This window comes from Vicugna pacos, chromosome 9 (assembly GCF_048564905.1).
Source record: "Vicugna pacos chromosome 9, VicPac4, whole genome shotgun sequence".
NCBI lineage: Eukaryota > Metazoa > Chordata > Mammalia > Artiodactyla > Camelidae > Vicugna > Vicugna pacos.
Window position 1 is genome coordinate 44,521,030 of NC_132995.1, and position 20,671 is coordinate 44,541,700.

Sequence of the window (20,671 nt, forward strand, 5' to 3'; positions counted from 1 at the left end):
GCGCCGGCCGGGCGTCCCTGTGCAGCCTCCGCCAGCCGCCGATGGGGGAGGTGGAGCCGGGGCCCGCGGGCCCGCTGGAGCCCCCGGAGCCGCCCGAAGCGCCCGCGAGCCGCCGGCCGGGCGGGATCAGGGTCCTGAAGGTGAGGCGGGCGGGTGTACGGGATGGGGAGGGAGCGAAAGCAGGGGGAGGCCGCCCCTGCCCCGCGCGGTGGCTGAGGCAGCCGGCGACCCCTGCCTCGCGTCGGTCAGTCAGCTTCACGGCTCGGTCGCCCCGAAACCCGGCTGGAGGGGCCGCGGCACCCGCGGAGGCCTCTTCGCCTGGCGCCCGCCGAGGCCGCGGCCGCGGCCGCAGCCGCCTCTGTCCACACCGCTGCCCATCCCTGGCCGCGCGCCACCCGCCTCACAGGCCCACGCCTTGGGGCCGGCGTCCACCCGGTCGCCGCCGCCCACCCGGTTCCTTCGGGACCTGGAAGCCCGCCTCGGCCTCCCCCCGCCGCGCTCGGGGCCCCGGGCCCGGCGGCTCCTGACCTGCGAGCGGAGCTGGAAGTACGCAGGGCTCTGTCCCCGGACACCTGAAGACATCACCCCTGCGGGAGGATGGCGGCGATGATTGGCCGGGCGCTGCAGTGTGCTCGGGGCTGCGCCGGCTGGAGCGGGCCGACTCTGCTCTCGGGGCTTACCACCGAAGTTAAGACCCGGCCCCCGCCCCGAAGAGCCGGCCTGCAAGCTCGAACTGCCCCGCCCGGAGAGAGAATCCCCGGAGGAGCTTAATCTCGGGGAATTGCGGGGCGTGTTGCAGAAGGGAGGAGGGGTTGGACAAAAAGGGGCATTCCTGCTGGCGGGAGCGGGGCTGACAATCCAGGGAGACGGTAATGGGGGAGCAGTTATGCAACAGGCAGCTAGCGGGGCTTTTTGGCAGGAATTGGGGGGAGTAGGAGGAAATGAAGGCAGATGCAGGCAGGGCGGGGAGTGGAGTCTTGAAGGTGATGACAAGAAGTTAAAATGCACAAGGAATGTAAGTAGGGTGGGGAGGGGACAGGGAAGGTGGCTAAAAGGAGGGATTGGGGGAGACTCACTGGATGGAGTTTTCTTCTAGCCTTTGAAATAGTTGGAGAGAAATTTTTCTGTAGGTCAAATATGTAAACTAGGTGTCCTTCTGGAGGTGGAATTCCTTCTAGAGTGCTAGAATAGGAATCAGCAGGATTTAAAACTTGCCAGAGAAAAGAAAGAGAGCAAAGAAAATGTATATTTGACATGTTTCAAAAACACTTGGCAAAACAATGAAATTACGTGATGTTAAAAAGTACATTAAGTAATAGTCATTCTTTGGGATTGAGTGTGGCATTGTATCCTTGTTATTAAGGTTATTCGTAGGACATCACAAAGATGGTAGCACGGAGAAAAACAATAGATTTGAAGCACCTGGTGAATCCACGAAACAACGTAAAATAGAACTCTGTACGATATAAAACATTTTTTCTGCTACCTCCCAGTTTCAATGCAGCGACTTAAATGACTTCATAGTTTACCTCCACTTCTGCATAAACCTTGTACATATTTATTGTAAAATACTTAATCAAATTTTAAGTATAATTACTCAGAGGTTTTTAGATATTTACTTATATAAGGTCACAAAAATGTAAATGGTGTGTGAACTTAAAAAAGTTCTGCTGGTCTGGCTTATCAGGAAAGGGCTGGTCTGAGAGATAGGTAGTGCCCTCTGACCTAGAAGGTAAACAACCGTGGCTATTTTTACAACTGTTTTTGTGTGTAGGGGGGAGCGAGTTAAATTGTAGGAGGAAAGGAATTGGGAAATGTGGATCTTTACTGAAGGGTCCGGCCTTACTACACTTCCAGGAAGTGGTCCAATCTACCACTAGATCCCTGGGGTTCTAATCTGGAGACCATTATCTTGAGTCTAGTACTGAGCTGGTGGTATGGGGAGGCTGACAGTGTCTAGGGCCCTTGCATCCTTGTAAATAAATGGGATCGGCTATGAAGAATAGGTGTAGTGTGTTCTACGTACACAAATTCCCTTCAATAACTAAGTGGTTGAATTTTGTGTCAGGTGAAACTGGAAAGGAATATCTAAGTAGAAGACTTTATGAATTGGGAAGAAAGTCATAATCTCCTACATGTTCTTCTCTGAAAACCCTTTGAAAAAGGTTTATCATTTTTAGTATCTCTTTTATACTTAATACCAAATCATGAACCTCATTATTGTCAAAGAATATAGATTTTCATGAAGAGGATAATATAACTAAGCCAGTGCAACTTAGATTAGACCTAGGTCCATCTGTATGAAGTATTAGAAAATTTGATTCAAAATTTGCCCCCAGGTTTATTTAGCAAATTACTATTTAGAGTGTACCCCTTTATAATTTTAGTTGGAATGTAAGTATGAGACTTTTAATACTCTTAAGATTACTGGGAGTATCTTTGAAGCAGAAATTTTCCAGATGGTTGCTACAATTTGGAGATTATTTTTTTTACTCAGTCTGCAGAAGAATTGATGTTAAAACTAATCTAGTCAGTGAATGCCATGAGATCCATTTGTTCAATGATAGTTTCTGATTTTTTATCAAAATAATGTGTATATGGTTTTTAAAAATCAATTAATACCTCAAAGATTTTAATGAACTGAAATGGTCTTCCTGTCCTTAACTTATCCACTCCTTCCAAAATATTTCTTAACATGTATATTGCTAGAAATGAGCCCATGTTTTAAAGTTTTGAATGCAGAAACATGTACCTTACTTCATATTTCACGGTCTAGTAGAACTCACTGAGTGTGGGGAGTTACTTCTACCAGACCCTGTTCTACCAGGCATATCTTAGAGTTAATTGTATGTGGGCATTTAATAGTTTATCACCTTTGTATTGACCAGAGCCCTCAATATTATCTTCATTTTTTAGAGAAGTTAAAGTGTAAAACTGAAGTGAGTACTTAATTCATGGCTTATTCTGCTTTCGAGAAATATCTTTAAATCTTAAATGTGCTCTTTATACACTTGTTCGATATGAGGGTGATTATAGTTGTGTTCTGTTTCAGATAAGTTTGTCAACTATTTTTATATAAGAATAAGGGAGGAAATAAAAAGTGTTCTCAATCTAGCAATTCCAGTGGAGTAATGATTCTAAAAGCTGCAAGCATCTCAGAGGACAGTGCTGACCTTTCCAACACTTACCTGATGCTTTAGTCAGTGGAGAAGGAAGCACTAGGTAGTTCAGCAGCGGCTAATAATAGCTCAACAGTCCATCTAGGTTGTTGCTAGAAGGGTGTGCTTGCTTAGTATCTAGGCCTTTTAAATGCCCGTTGCACAGGTTTAAGAGAAGGGTATCTACCTTAGTTTTTCAACTCAGCAGTTTATTTTCATACAGTGGACTATGTCATTTAAACAGGAGACATTCTGTGACCAACAGCACATACGTTTCAACAATGTAAAGTTCTTAAAGATTTTATAGTCTTAAGGGAACTAGATATATACTTTAAAAAATGACTGTTAAAAATCCTCACAGAGGAAAAGTCATGGTTGAACTAATATAATACTTCCTGGGGTCTGTCTTAATGTTCCTAAGATTGGAAAGATTAGTGGAATATTATTTGACCTTAGAAAGTTTTTTTAAAGAAACTTTTTGGTGGTTTTGTGGACTAGTATCTGCTTGGCCCTCTTCTATTAGCAGTGAGCAAGCACAGTTGCTGTCCACTGGGTGCAGAAGGCAGAGCTTCTTTTTAGAAATGTTACTATAGCATATAGAATACTATTTTCAGATGGATCCGTTAATTTTTCCCACAGATTAAAAAATAATATTTAAAATCAGTGGTTAACTATGCAGTAGTTAAGGTTATTTAGTGGTGCAAATATGATGATCCCTGTGTTTATAGAGTAAGTGCTGGAAAGCCCTTTGTTAATTCTGAGATATTCAGCTTTGAGAAAATGCTCTTGATGAGAAGGGAGAGACCTAGTTCCCACTTGTAGCAGAAGTTGATCCTACTTATCTAAAGTTAGAATCAGTAATAATCCTCATGGTTTTGAATAGCTATACTTAAATCCCTGAGATCTGTAAAATGATCGATTTAGCTTTGTTAATCCTAAACTTAAACAATGAAGCCATTCTCGTTTCTTCTTTTTCTTTCTCTCCACATGGGAATGCCCTCTAACTTTTCCATCCCCTTTCTTTACTATCTTTAGAGACTGAATTTTAGGTGCTACAGTTATCCTCAAATATTTAATCTCAATAATTACAAATATAATATTTGCTTTAGATATTTCTGTTTCCTATGAGAACAGTAGCAAAAGTATTTTATTTACTTTGCAGCTGATACAAAGAAAAGATTGTAGGGTTGCCTATAAAAATGGACATTTTTTTCCCCCAAGTTTGTTCAACATCTTGCCGGAGCTAATTAGGCTACAGTACAAACTGGGAATACATTTCTGTGACTTCAGCTGAGTTCTGCATGTATCTCTGTGCCACCCAGGTGTTAAGGCACTATACTAGGTTATTGCTATCGAAGAGAAGAAGAAATATCAAATAAATAATCAAAAACTCATTGTGTTGTACACAGTGATGGAAGTATCTTCACTTCAAAATGAAGAAGTTCTGCTGAGGAGAGCAGAGTTATTAAATCTTTCTAGGCAGGAGGAGAAAGGGAGGATAGGAGACATGGAAGGCTCCATAGAGAGGGGAGCGTCTGAGGAGAGTTCTGAAGAGTAACTGTTCAGATGGACAAGATGGAGATGAGCATATCAAACAAGTCACAGACCTGTGGAATAACTGGTGTGTTTGCGGAGTTGGATATGACTGAAACTGTGAAATGCAGTGGGGAGTGGCTCTGGAGAGGTGTGTCAGTGTAACTGTTTGTGGAAGTTCATTTTTTATTAAAGGGAAGAGAAATGGCCTGCTATAAAAATAGAGTAGGTTAAAAAAAAATTGAGCAGGTAAATGCTGATCTTTAGAAACTTGTTATATTGCTGTAGCAGTTGTTTTTGCGTTAAGGTAAGGTAACTTCACAGTGTGTCTGGCATACCTAAGTTAATCAAATGCAACAGTAATTTTTTTTGAAACATGAGACTGGAAAGAATATTTATGCAGTATTGTGTTGATTCTGCACTTGCTTACTTGGGATATGAAGCAGAGGGTCAGGACCCTAGAGAAACTTTTAGTTTGCATATGGAGACATACAGAAAAGTTTATTGCAGCATTATTTCCAACAGTGAAAAATTAGAGACAAACTAAATGCCATCAGCAGGAGAATGTATAAGTTTTGGTGTATTCATATAATAGAATGTTATACAAAAGAATGAGCTTCCACAAGGTCCTAGGTTCAATCCCCAGTACCTCTATTATCAATCAACTAACCAACCAAGCAACCTAATTCCCACCCCCCCGAAAAGAATGAGCTGGGTGTATTATCATAGATATATCTCTAAACCTGTGTTGAATCAAATTTGAAAATTACAGTGACGTATATTAGGTTTTAGATAAAGTTTTAAATCATATAAAACAATACTATATAGTTTATAGATATATACATATATGACAAGCCAAAAAACATGGAATGATAAATACTGAATATAGTACAATGTGTATTTCTGGGGAGAAGGGGAAGGAAATGGGATTGTTTTAGGTACCAAGTGGCTTTAGCTATATATGTAAGAATATATATAGATGTTCTTTAGAACAATTATCTGAACTAAAGATGGGAGATTATTAAAATTTGTGAAAGTTGGGCAGTAGGTACATGGTTGTTATTCTTGACACTTTTCTGAAAATATAAGGAAAAAATGGTCAGAAGTTGATGGACAGAAACATGAGCAGCTAGCGATAAAGAAAATTGTTTTCTGGTTGAAGAATGGATGTGGCAGATGTGGAGGGCGCTGTGGGAGGAGGCAGTTGGGTCAGAGTATTGTTGGATACAGAGGAGAAAGGTAAGGCGAGGACTGAACATGTCCAGTTCAGTCAGACTTTTAAGCTAACGATTTCTTTCTCTTGGCATCCTTTAGAGAAATATGAAACGCAATGGGAGCAGAAACTGTTTGAATAGGAGAAGTAGGTTTGGTTCTCGAGAGCGAGACTGGCTGAGAGAAGATGTGAAGAGAGGCTGTGTTTACCTCTACGGAGCGGACACGACCACTGCCACTACAACCACCACCTCCTCCACCACCTCCGATTTACATCTTGTCCTTTGCACAGTGGAGACACCAGCATCAGAAATATGTGCTGGAGAGGGAAGGGAAAGTCTCTATTTACAGCTTCATGGAGATCTGGTCAGGTGAGATCTGAGTTTTGCCACTCTCATTCTACTGCACTGTATGTCACATGTGTTTCTGTCGGAAGTAGACTTCGGGATGTTATTCGTACTGCAACTGATGATGACCACTGAGTCACTAGGCTTGGAAAAAAATTTGTCCTTGGAATGCTGATGTTAGGATTCTTGAGTTTAAAAACTATCAGGGAAATTTAATAGTTACTTCTTTTGGGTTACACCATAAGTTGGATGTCTAAGTTTAAATATTTTCAAAGTTTTTCTTCTTTTGAAAGATAATACATGTAAATATGATGAAATAGAAATGTGTAAAAGAAAACAGAATGAGAAGTACATATGCTTTTGCATGATTACATATCTTTATTTACATATAAATTTTAAAACTAATGGTGCTGTGTGCAACACATTGTCGACTTAATCTCTCTGAGAGATCTTTCCATATTAATATTTATATAGTTTTCATTTATTTGATGGCCACGTGGTATTCAATTTTATGAGTGTACCGTAATTTTAGCCAGTCTCCTATTAATGGACATGCAGACTGTTACCAGTTTTTTTTTACTACAAGCACTGCTGTGATGAATATCCTTGTACCTGTGATATTTCTTCTATGTGGAAGTCATCTGTAGGGTAAACTAGAAGTGGAATTGCTGGCTCAAAGGATATGTGCATTTATAATTTTGATAGATATTATCAAATGCCTCTTCATAGAAGTTATAACTTTGATGAGTAATATCAAAGTATACCTGTTTCCCCCCTTAATTTCTCCAGAACATGTTAGTGTTAAATCTTACATGTATACACACATACTCGTGTATGAGTGCATACTTGACTGTGAATAGAAATGATAGTCAACGGTTTTTGAAGAATCATATATTTAGCATTCCAAACACAAATCTTTTTTCAAAACTGATGACATAGATTTTTGCAAATCTGATAGTTTTGTTATTTTGTTTTAATTTTCATTTATCTTAGTGAGGTTTAGCTTACTTTCATAGGTTTAAGTCATTTGTGTTTTCTTTAAAATTTTTTATATAAACGTGAAGAGGAAAAGTACTCTCATAGTCGTCTTATACTGTGCGTATGAACTCTGATTCAGCTTTTTTAAAAAAGTTACTATCTGTTCTTTGAGTTAGACATCAAATAAGAGCTCCTTAAGTACTTGACCATTGACTTTCTTTCCTCCCCCTTCCCTGTTACAAATAAATGTCTTGAAACAAAATTTAAAACTGTGGACTCAATACTGTTGAAAGTGAGAAGGGGAGCTCCCACTTACACCTAAAAATGTGATAATAATAGTAACACCTTTAGCCGAGCTAAAAATTGATACCATTTAAAAAGTCTAACCTGAGGTTTATTATGTGTTCCTTTTAAGATTTGGACTAATTCCTGAAAAAGTAGATTAGCACTTGAATGTTTTCCTTGTTCACCAGTTAACTACATTTCCTAAATCCATTTGTAAAATGAAAGGATCAGACTGGGTGATCCTTAGGCTTTTCTAAATCTTAACACTGATTCCGATCTAATTTTATCAGGTGGAAAGCCTTGACCTACATTACAGCTGGTAGTGATTGATGGAGTTCAAGTATTTAAACCTGACTTACTCGTTTGTATACTAATGTGTATTTGTATCCAAATCTATTAGAAAACTGGAGAAAATCCCACTTGAATTGCCTTGCTGCTACTAGTTGTATAGTTAGTTAAGAATCCAAATGTGATATAATTTACTTTTGTGAATCTAAACTGTACTTAAAATGGAGAGTTTGTCTCTTTTTAGCCTCGTGGCGTTGACAATTTTGTAATGAAGTAGCTCTTTGAAAATAATTGATTGCAAAATAAGGAAAACACTATTGAACTGTAATTTGAAGGTATGAATCTATTTTCATTGCTGGAATTGCTCAAGAAGTCTCAGCCAGCCAAAGAATGATGGTGATGATGATGGCACATTTTAGCTAACATTAAGTGCTTTCTTTGCTAGTTCGGGGGCTTACTGCTTAATGCACGCTTTCTTATTGAATCCTTACAATAACTCTACAAGAGGTAGGATCGTTCATTGCTTTCAGATGAGAAAAACTGAGGCTTTGTGAGAGGTCTGGTAACCTGTTCAAGGCTAGGCACTTACTGCCAAGCAGTTGGAATGCTGAAATCATTCGTGGTAGATGGTGGACTTCCTTCTGAGTAAAGGCCCTCTAGAGGGAAACTGGCACAGCGCCCCTTACTCGGTTTCACTATTTAATCATACTTATTTAAAGATCTTTTAAAATCTCTTACTCAACTGTTAATTGTTTGAGTTCAGTCTTACATTTATCTAATCAGAGGAATAGGTACTTTGTAAGAACCCTTCATAAGATAGTTGACAGTCTAAGGCATTATCTTTTTTTTAATTAAAAATTTTTTTAAATAATTATTTTTCTTCTTTCTTCCAGTTTTATTGAGATATAATTGACATACAGCACTATATACTTGTTGGGGGGGTGAGGAGGAGGTAATTAGATTTTTTTTTTTAATGGAAGTACTGGGGATTGAATCCAGGACCTTGTGCTTGCTAGGCATGCGCTCTACCACTGAGCTATACCCTCCCCACAAGGCATTATCTTTATTAGTAATTTTTTTTGCTGCTTAGTGAAGTGCAATATGTGTTCATTATAGAAATTTTGGGAAAATGAAGAAATATAAAGAGAAATAATAATTTTCAATATTCATGCTTTTTGGAGATCATCTCATTTAATCCTGGTAACAATCTTATGAGGTAAATATTTTCCCCATTTTATAGATGAGGAAAATGAGGCTTAAAAAGGTTAATCATATCACCTAGGATCACTCAGCTAGTAAGTGTAGAGCTGGAATTTGAACTCTGGCATTGACACCAGATTCCATATACTATGTTCCCCCATCCTTGCCATAGTAACATTTTTTTCCAGATCTTTTTTGAAATGAGTGTGTGTATGTAATTTTAAAAAATTGCATATTTGGACCCACACCATATATTCAGTTTTATTTATTGCCTATTTCAATTAATTTCCTTGTGTCATTAAAAATTCCTTAAATACCAGTTTTAATAGCTACAGAATCTTCCATTTTGTACATATACTGTATTCCAGAAACTTGAGAAATAATGTGCAGTAATGGTTTAGAGCTTGGGTTCTGGATTGAGAGTGTGTGGGTTCAGCTTCTGGCTCTGACCATTACTATGCAACTTACCTGATGTTTTGTCCTCAGTTTACTAATCTGTAAAATGGAGGATAATAATACTTACATAAGGTTGTCATGATGACTAAATTAATTATACATGTTATGAAGGTTAAATGAATTAATACTTGTAAAGTAGAACTTCTTAAACTCTAATGCCTACCTGGTGATCTTGTTAAAATACAGAATCTGTTTCAGAAGGTCTGGGATGGGGCTTGTGGTTCTGTATTTCTATTAAGCTCCTAAGTAACGTGCTTGCTACTTTGAGAAGCAAGGACATAAAGTACTTAAAATGATGCCTGGACCTAGCAAGTGCTCAGGAAGTGTTACCTATTTGAGTTGTTGCAGGTCATTCAAGGTTTAGACGTAGTGTGTTGGCTAAAGCTTTGCCCATAAATCTATACATTGTTGATTTCCCTGGATTAGGTCCTGAAAATGGGATTACGGGGACTAAAATTACCCCATGTTATTCCTAAATCATCCATGACTTCCTTCTTTCCTTACTCTTTTTTAATCATGGACTTATCTCTTGAGTATAACCGAGGGCTAACTTATAGAATTCTAGTACTTGAGAGAACCTGAGAGAGATATCTACCAGGGATAAGAACCCAACCTAACAGCCCCACCACCCCCTGCCTTTTCCATCTGGAAACATGTGTCGGGCATGGCTTTTTGGTTACCACATCAACGGGGGAGAGTTAACAGCATTTACAGAACAAAGGCCAGAGAGCCTTAATGTCCTCAGAGTGTGGGACAGTGTTGTACAGCAAAGAATTGCTCTGCCCACAAGGCCAGTAACTTCCCCATGGGAATCGCTGAACCCATTTTTCCTTCATCTTATAGATGTTAAACAGAGGCCTGGAGAGGTCAGGTCCAAAGCTGCCTGGTGCTAGAGCTGTAGTTGGAACACAAATGTCCTGTCTCCCAGTCCAGTGCTCTTTACGTGATAATATTTAGCCTGTCTGTTTTATTAAACTGTTTGAGTCATAAATGACTCACTAGTGAAGCTTAGTGCAATCATTGCCTTCTATCTGAAAAGTTGTAACAAGATCACTTGTAACAAAATGGAGTGCCCTTTGGCTCATGGTCATATATTTACTTTTATTTTTAGTCATCAAAATGACTAAGATTTCTGTGTAACTGTCTTTGATAAACTATCTTTTAAGATAAGCTAAGAAGCAATAGATGTGTATAACAGACAATAATGCCCTTGGGATTTGGGATCCTGAGTTCTAATTCCTTTCCTGTCACTGACTAGCTGGGTAACCTCTTAACAAGTCACTGAATTTTTACTTACCATTTCTTGATATTATAAAAGTGAAATGGAAAGTCCAGTTTCTGATGCATCCTGAGCTGATTACCACTGAGGAAAGAAAAAGATTATTTTTGTTTTATGCTTCATACTTATGTACTACTTTAAAAGAATGTGTTATACATTAAAAATTTGTTTTTATTAAAACTTTTTGTTTTGTTTTTACATTTTACTACTTCTGGAACCAGCTTATATCTTACAGTTGTAGGTAGGTCATAGTCTAATGGGCAGTGTTTTTTGCAAGGCTGTCTGGTTTCCTGCAGTACTGTTCTGATACTAACTACCTGGAGTTCACACAAACTTGAAAAGTTAAAGGACATTGTCTTCAAGAAGACCTTGACTGCCTTGACTTCAGAACCTGGCTGCACTTCTGACCAACTGGATAAAAATCTAGGGGTTCCCATGACCCCTTCAGGGTTCACTAATTCACTAGAATATCTCACAGAACTCAAGAAAGCGGTACGTTAATATAAAGGATATGTATCTGGACCAGCCAGATGCAGACACACAGAGGATGAGGTCTGGGAGGATCTGTCACCCTCCTGGCATGTTAGTTGTGCACTCACCAGGAAGCTCTACAGAACTTTGGTACAGAGTCTTCACTGAGATAGTATTGAGCAGGCTGGATTGATTGAATCAGTGACTACGTGCTTGAACTCGGATCTCCAGCCCTCTCCTCCCCAAGGTTGGGCTGACTCCATGCCCCAGCCCTCTCTTCTGGTAGCTACTCTTTCTGGTGACCAGCCCCCATCCTGAGTCAGCTCATCTCTTAGCTTAAACTCGGGCTATCCAGGGGGCTCATGAATAACTAAGACACTCTCATTACCCAGGAAATTCCTAGGATTTAGAACCTCCGTCCTAGGGACAGGGAAGGCTAGTAAGATTCTTATGCAACAATGATGCATAAAAATAGTATATCTTTCAAATGATAATGTATTAGACTATAATGAAGTACAATAATTTTAAAACATAATTTTTTTAGGGTTCTTGGTGTAAGTTAACATACTTTGAACTCTCTTCTGCATAAATTATTTTAACTACATCTTTAAAATAATGTGATTTTCCTAAAGGAGGCTAAGCTTTGTCAGGAAACCAACACAGGTTCAGACCCTGATGCATTTATGTACTAATTGTGTGACTCTGAACCTCATTTTACTTATTTGCAGAAATAGACCTAGTTTTGTAAAATGTGAAACACTTACATACATTGAAGTATCCTTGTTACTGTTTGTATTACACTCTATTTTGTTGGTCTTAACATTTGCAGGTTTTTATAGGTGGTCAGAGTTTGAGCCAGGAAAGACCTGACTTTGAGGTAGAGATTGCTGCTGTGCTTTGTTAGGACCTTGGATACAATACATTGGGTTTTAATAATGTATAATTTGCCTCCCACTATTAACTGGAATTCTTGTGAAATAATACTTGGAATGAAATTTTCTGTTACCAATATCTTAACTGTGGTCACTGTCTAAAATAACTGTTGGCTAAGAGCTATAAATCGCTGTTGATAACAGTGTTATGTTGGTTGGCTGTTCTGGAGAGAAAATCAAATGCGCATATCTTCAGATTTACAAGGAGTATAGTAGCTGCTGGAAGCCTTAGAAGCAAGCCAAAACTATTAACAATAGACTTATTGTTTCTCCGTAAAGCTAGAAGAAGTATTTCAAATGCTGAATGAAACCTTTCATTGCCAGCATTACTCTCTCCTACACCTGTTTGGCACTATATACATTTCTTTTGATTTGTGAGAGATTTAACAAATAGCTAATTAGCCACCTGTTAAACTTTTGGAACTTTGAAACACAAAATTGATCTGTAAGCATATTACACGTTTTCCCTCCCCCAGTACGCTCTACTCTCTTAAGCAGATGAGTTTAATGAGTAAATGGAATTAGTCTCTTGTTTTACTTGTTTTTGCAGTTCTTGAAATTTTTCTTGTTTGCTCATTTATGCTAAATTAATAAGAGCAGATGTTAAGATTTTCTTGATTTTTTTTTTCCTCCCACCAGGGAAAATACTGTCTAGGTGGAAATATATAAAAATGGTTTCCAAAATCGAGAGAGCCTTTTTAGACCAGGAAATTTGATTATGTAAAATATGTCAGAATTAGGATGTTTCCTCTTCTCTTGTTTTTCTAGGGAGGAAGAGAAAAATTGAGCTAGTGGGATTTGGCCTGAAAAAACTATTTCTTGGTTTTGAATGTGTGATCATTTATGGAATTATATTTACATTGAATTCTGTATCCAGAAATAATAGCACTGTTCAGGTAAAATTTGAATTGTGTTAGGTTGGTGTCTTGGATACCTCACAGACCTTTGAATTCTCAAAGTCCCTAAAGATCATCTGGCCAAACTTGATTCTTCTTTAGAAGAGGAGACTTCGAAAATTTCTGTGACAGATGGCTCTCTAGCTCTCTGTGAGTTATTCTAAGAGGCAGTCTGTTTCATTATTGGGCATCTCTAATTATTAAGGTTCTTCCTCATTTTTAATCCAAGTTTACCTGTGCAACTTTTTCTTGTTGGTTCCAGTCCGATACTTTGGGGCAGTCTAGAGTAACTCTAATCCTTTCCAACATTGGAAGATAGAGACAGCTCTTTATGCCCTTGGTCACCTTGTCTTCAAGTTAATCCTTTAGGCTGTCTTCAGATTACATGGCTAATTGACCCCTCCAGGATATATTTTATTACAAGTCTCTTAAAAAGCATCCTTTTTAGAAGAATTCTACCGTTGTACTGGGAAGCTGCCTAATATTGTCACAACCCTTTGAGAATTTTTATTTTATTTGACTAGAGATTAATTGTAACTGGTATTTTTATTCTGAAGTTTATTTTCTGTTTCTATTAAATTCAATATTTATTGGTCTTTGTAGGGTTTTAGTTCTTTCATCGTTCCCTATGTAGTAGTTCTGAGTTTATGGAAGCTAAAAGTCAGAAGTGAGCAGTCAGGAGGGGCCAGGTGATGGCTTTATTTTTGTTTCTTCCTGCTCATCAATATGGTTTCCATTCCTAAAATAGCATTTTTATACAGTTGTTTATATTCATCTTTGTAGTGTTCCCATTTCATGTTATTTTTTACTTAAATTTTGTGGCCAACAGTATTTTCAGTTTCTTTAACCAGAGAACACAGAGGTCCTTCATATCTTTTTGCCATGATGGGAAGTGTATCATGTTTCTTTTAGTTAATACAAGTCTTAAATTTTCTAAACAATTCTTTTAAGACATAAAGAGTAACGTTCTTCAAGACCTTTTGAACACATAGGTTTTCCTATACTTCTTAATTTATTGTTTTTTTTTTGAGGGGGCGGAATTAGGTGTATTTATTTTTTAATGGAGGTACTGGGGATTGAACCCAGGACCTTGTACAAGCTAAGCATGCACCCTGCCTCTGAGCTATACCCTCTCCCTCTCCTGTACTTGTTTTTTGATTGTTGTTTCAGATGGGGGAGATACTGTATTTTTATTTAATTAAAATTTTATTCCAGTCCTAAGAGTTTTTCTGAATAATTATCAATGTGTTATTGAACACTACTACGTGGGAAATATTTCGTTAAATAAGCACTGTATATACTATATGATATCTTATTTTAAACAAATAAATACTTTTAATAACAACTCTGTGAGTTAGGCACTACTGTTATTCTCATTATACTAATGAGGAATTTAAGACAACCAGGTTAAATAACTTGTCCAGGGGTATGCAGCTAGTAAGTGGCAGAAGTGAGACTCAAACCCAGACAGTCTGACTTTTGGAGTTCATACTCTTAGCTGCTGTATTTACGACTGTTTGCTTTCTGATAAAAGAATTGTAAAAGAGCTATCTTAAGTCTGTGTGATTTAAATTATGTGGTGTCACCAGAGGCCACAAATGATTTACTGACATTATGGTTTTACCTAGTTTTCAGTCAGGACCATGTAGTAGAGTGATTTCTGGGGAATTATTGGGCAATTCATTCCTGATTTTTATGGAAAAATCATCTATGAAGCCAGAGGTAATATATAGAATGTAGTAGGCAACACAAAGTCTCCATCTGTAATTGTGTGTGTAGCTTATATGAAATAATTTATGGCCAGGTCTAATCTTTTATATCTATATCTCATAATTTCGATGCCTTAAAGTTTGGACGAGAAAGTCTCAAAGGACCTTTTGGGGGATCCCTGGGACTTTTTGAAGAGGTGCATGAAGTTAAAACTATTTCATTATAATAATGAGATACTAATTTTCTTCTAACTCTCAGTCTCATGAATATACAGTGGAGTTTTCTAGAGGCTACATAACATAATATTACAATAGATTGAATGTAGAAGCAAATCTGAGAATCTAGGTGTCTTCCATTAAACCAGCTATTAAAGAGATTTACAAAAATGTAAAACAGTGTCAATCTTCTCATTAAATTTGTTTTATTTTGGAAATACAGTTTTCAAAAAATACTTGTTGACATATAATGGGTTTATTGTCATTAAAAAATGAGTAAATGTTTAGAAATTCTTAATTTTACCTTCTACCTCAGTAAATATCAATAGATACACACCCCATGTAAACAAAAGCTTTCTGGGTGCCTCACAGACTATCGAGAGTTGCCAAGACCAAAAACTTTGAGCACCACTTGTTTGGGTTAGTTGTATCATATGATATTAAAGAAAATCTTGATGTAGAAGTAAAAATGTAGAGCATGTTAAAAGATTTAAAAAATTAAATGAAGCATTTTTATTAATTACCAGATATTTTTCTTTTCACTTGTGTAAGCAGGAGACTGGAACCTACAGAACGACCTCTTCAGATTGTTTACGATTACTTATCCAGGCTGGGGTTTGACGACCCTGTGCGCATACAGGAGGAAGCTGCCAATCCTGACCTCGGCTGCATGCTTCGTTTTTATGGTGGTAAGAATTTATCAGTGGCTTTGTGAATGTGTTAACTGCTTTTAATTGATCGTTTGTACCTCTGTCTTCAACCTTTTAAAAGTTTTTTTTTGTCAAAAGCTGTTTTTAAGCCAATCAACGAATTAATTAAAAAACAACAGCAAAAACAATTTTCCCTTTTTATTTTTGCTCTTTTTATTCTAGTGTTTTGCTAACTTACGGGATTATTGTATACTTTTGCCAGCATCTTGATCAAATCATGCTTTAGTATCAGTTATATTTTAAGGTTCCTTATAAAGTACATGAACTTTTGGATATTTGAAGAATATTGAGAAGTAGGTGGTTATTGTCATATATGACTTAATATTTAATGAACACGTCTGCTAAATGTGTATATTGTTGAACCTAGGATTTTTTACTTTCTCTTCTCTTTTGGTGCATTTTTCTCCTATTGACTATTTTTCACCTTATCACTTTAGTAATAAGTTTATATTTAATGAAATCAGATACTTTCTGAATGTTACTTTCCAAATATACATAGTCTCCTAATACAACTACTAAGTACCATTTTTTGAGTGCTTACTATATACTTTTATGCTTATGAATTACCCAGTTTACTCATTTATAGTCACCTTATGCTCTAGAAATTGTTACCTCATTTTATAGATTAGCAAACTGAGACAGAGGAATTAAATGACTTGATCAAGATCATACAGCTAATAAGTGACAGTCATTTAACACCTTACAGTTTTGAGTTAATATGACCCACTTATCAAACAATTGAACTGATAACTAAATAATTAGTGTAGGTAGGCATAACTATTTACTAAGAGTCCCTGCTCTCATTCTTCAAATTATTGATTTAATCTCTGTATGCTTGATATAACTCCTATGACACAGTGTCACAAACCAGTTTTATTAACTGTACTTCACATAAGATTTTATGTATAATTTTTCATCACAATAATATTTTCTGACATGTTGTTCCTTGAAAGTTGGTTTCATTTTATTTTATTTCCATTAATTTCTCTCCTTTGCTAGTTCATGGAAGGAGAATAGTTGCTAGGTTGACGTTAAATCTGAGGAAAATCTTTTAAGACTAATTTGAGGAACACGACCCATCTATTACTGTAAAGCTTGGTTAAAAAAATAAATCTGGGAGAGTAACACGCTCCTTATCTGATTGTAATTGAACAGGAGTTCTTCATTACATGTTTTCATTCTGGGGTGGAAGTTGAGCCTTGGTGTGCCGGCGAGCTCCTTTTTAACCACTGAGATTGCATATGTAGTCAGTTACACTGCACAATGGTTGGCATGATTCCATTAATTTGTATAACCCCACCCACCAGATAAATAATAGCATGCCCAGAATCTTAATATTCCCTTAAGAGGATACTTTCAGTAGAGTCTAAAAGAGTACCAGTTTGTAGAATTTACTGTATTTTGGGGGGAAGTCTTTTACAGAGAACATTTCCAAAAGTGAGCTCTAATTTAGAGAATCTAATATAATTTGAGTGAGAAAATTATGATTGAGAAAGAGGTTTTTAAAGCTAGTTATTTTTGAAAATAGGCAATATATGTATATGACACCAGAAGTAAAAGGTAAAAAGGAAAAAAAATATGTAGATAAGGATATTACCTTTTGGCTGTGTAACAAATTGCCTCAAAACTTAGTGACTTAAAATGATAATAAATATTTGTTATCTCATACAGTTTCTGTGGGTTGGACATCCAGGAGTAATTTAGCTGGATGGTTCTGACTTGGGTCTCATGAGATAGTAGTCTCTATGATGGCTGAAGCTGTAGTCATCTGAAGACTTGAGTGAAGCTGGAATACTCACTCCTAATAACATGCCTCACTCATAGGTCTGTTCGTAGAAGGCCTCAGTTCCTCATCAGCTTTTAGCAGGAGACCTCAGTTTCTTGCTATGTGGACCTCTCTATAAGGCTGCCCAAGTATCTTCGTGGTGTGGTAGCTAGCTGCTCCCAGTGATGAGACACATGCACAAGCACACGCACACACGGAGGCCTCAGTGTTTTTTATGACCTAGCCTCATAAGTCTCCATCATCTTTACCACTTTCTGTTTATTAGAACTGAGTCATCAAATATAGCCCACACTATAGGGAGGGGAATTAGGCCCCACCTTTTGAAGAGAGGAGTATTAAAGAATTTGAAGTATTCTCTTTGAAGCAAATAGCTTATAATCCACTTTCAGTATTTCATGCATTGAGTTTTTGGTGAGTTAATTTAGTTAGAATATAATGTCAGAAGGGCCCAAGTTCAAACCAGTTAATTTTGCAGTGTTTGCTGGAAGGAAAAAGTACGTGGTACTCCAGGTGGCCCTTATGCAAATGCTAGTTATCAACTTGCTTGTGGGGGTGGGGGTGGCAATGAGTGGAATGACTGGCTCAAGCCGTGGAAATAACATGTGACTAAAGGTGATTGATCACAGAGATTAAGAGAGCCCATTAATCAGCTTCTTATTATGTGTGAGGAAATGGAGTCTAGAAAATGTGATTTGCTAGTGAAGGTGTAGTTCTGGGATTGAATACCTTAGGTAGCATGACACCCAGCCTGAGCATTTCTTTCTGTCCTATATTCTCTACGCATGTTGTTTGAGGCAGTTTCATCCAAGGAGCATAAACACAAACACAAGAACCCAGATACAGAAGAATCACATAGTATGTTTCTGTTCACTTAAAGTTCAAAAACAGGCAAAACTCAGCCATGTTGTTCAGAGATGTGTGACTTACTAGTATCTGTTCATCCAAATCTGTCCTTTCCTTCTTCCGTAATAAGACTTAGAGTTGGACAAGTGACTGCTCAGTCATATACCTCATTTCCCAGTCTTTCCTGTGGTTAGGTTTGCACCTGTGACAATGTTTTCTTCAGTGGTTTGGAGTGGAATTGTGTGCCACTTTTACACTTGGATCCTAAAACCTCATGCATGCTTCTTCGTGCTCTTCTGTAGCTAGAAAGGCAGTCATCACAGCAGTATTTGAAGTCATGTGTTGAAAATGGCAGAGCCATCAGCCTGAGTTTCTTGACAGAGTTGACCCCGGGTGCAACCCACAGTGCCCACCCCAGCAGAGAATTAAAAATCTGTTGTGTTTGAACCAGTATATTCTTTTTGTTATAAGTAAGCTGCTATAACTAATGCAAAAGTAGCAAATATATAAAGAAAACAAGGAAATGATAATTATGAAAGTCAAGAGAATGGCTGACCTCTAAGGGTAGAGGGAGGAGGACGTGATTCCTACAAATAAAACTTTTGAGTCAATACAGGTATATATAAGTAATTATCTATTAAGCAGTGATATATAATATGATAATTATGATATAACAATCAATTTGATATATACCTTTTCAGAATTTTCTTTTGTTCCTATCTAATATGTATTTGCGGAAATCTATTTCATTTATATAAGTGGTATCATTTGGTGTTGGTCTTCATGCTTTTTTCTCCCAACAATGTTTTGGAGATCCTTCCTTTACTGTCTTCTATATGCATTTCTCTAAGTTATGAGGTATTGAGTTATAGTTTATATAACAGTTTTCCTGGTAATGGACATTTACATTATTTCCAGTTTTTTACTTTTACAAACAGCATTGTAGTAAAGTTGCATTTTTGTGCACCTGCATTTCACCAGAGTAGATCACTAAACATGAAATTATTGGATCATAGGATATTCACATTTAAGATATTAATAAAAATATTAATAGTTACTACTGCAAAACAAATATATATCCCATCAGTATATCAAAGCACCCCTTTGCTGACAATATCACCTTTTAATATTTTTAGCATTTAAAATTTTTACTGATCTGATGGATAAAATGATGGTCTCATTGTTTTAATTTTGTTTCCTTGATTACTGCTGTGGTTGAATATTGTTTCATATTTATATTGGATCTTTAGGTTTCTTCTTCTTTGAATTACCCATTTATATTTCTGTTGTTTATCTTTTTTCATAGTTATCTAAAGGGCTTTTGTATATATTCTGAATATACATCCTTTGGATACTGTATTTGTGACAAAATTTTTTTGCAGCCTGTAACTTGTTTTTGAATTTTGTTTCCTTTTTTTGTGTGCAGAAGTTTTATTTAATCAGATTCAGTCAATCTTTTCCTTTAATGCATTTACATTCCTTCCTATCCTAAGTCATAAACATCCTCTGTATTTTCTTCCAGTACATTTTTTTGTTCCAGTACTTTTTTTTCTTCTAGTACTTTTATATTTTTAAAATGTGATAAGAGGTAAGGATTTAACTTTTCTTCTTTCTCTATTGATAGCTAATTGTCCCAACAACATTTAGGAATAGCTCATCCTTTTCCTGCTGATTTGAAGCATCATCTTTATTAAGTTGCTATGCAGACAGGGGTCTATTTTTGAACTCTATCCTGTTACATTGTTCTATTTGTCTTATACTAATACCAACACTGGTTTTATTAGTACACTTATCTGATAGATTTTGATAGCTGATAGGGAAGTTCCCTATCATTGTTCTTCTCTGGAAAATTGGAGATCCCTGGAATCATAGAAGTCTTTCTGGAGAAGTAGTGTTTGAGTTGGTTCTTTAAAAATTGACAGAATTTCAATAAGCAGAAAGGGAAAGGAGGACAGAGGTGGGGAATTAGGCATTTCAGTGCATGTTCTGTGAGTCACAGATACTTTGAGTCTAGATTGTTCTGGGCCTTGAGCGCAGCATCATGAGTTTAGCCTTCACTTGGCAGATGGTAGCGGGAAGTGATGGGATCCAAGTGGGCCAGAGAAAGATGAATTGGGTGCCGGACTGGATAATAATTTATGTGTGAATTATCAGGGATCTGAACTAGGGAATGGGAAGGAATTGTTCATATGAGAGTCTTTGAAGGAATAATCAGTCGATATTGATGGGTGACAGGAAAAGAGAGTTGAGGAGGGGAACTAAGAGGCAAAGCTGACTCTGCAGTTTTGAGCCTGGCGGCTTTGGGAGTGTGACAGGACTTGAGTTGTGAGAAGGATCCGATTTGCAGGGATGGTGACGACTTGGTTTTAGGC

The 20,671-nt window shown here is 37.4% G+C and overlaps 1 protein-coding gene across 3 annotated transcripts in view; it reads left to right on the forward strand.

Moving 5' to 3' along the window:
• Positions 1–20,671, forward strand: part of PHLPP2 (PH domain and leucine rich repeat protein phosphatase 2) — a 63,368-nt gene continuing 42,697 nt past the window's right edge. For all 3 annotated transcript variants that reach the window (XM_072967666.1, XM_072967671.1, XM_072967667.1), the window contains exons 1-3: positions 1–140; positions 6,006–6,274; positions 15,516–15,649. In XM_072967666.1, the coding sequence (XP_072823767.1) occupies positions 42–140; positions 6,006–6,274; positions 15,516–15,649 (502 nt within the window). In that variant the 5' untranslated portion in view covers positions 1–41. The remainder of the gene's footprint in view (positions 141–6,005; positions 6,275–15,515; positions 15,650–20,671) is intronic.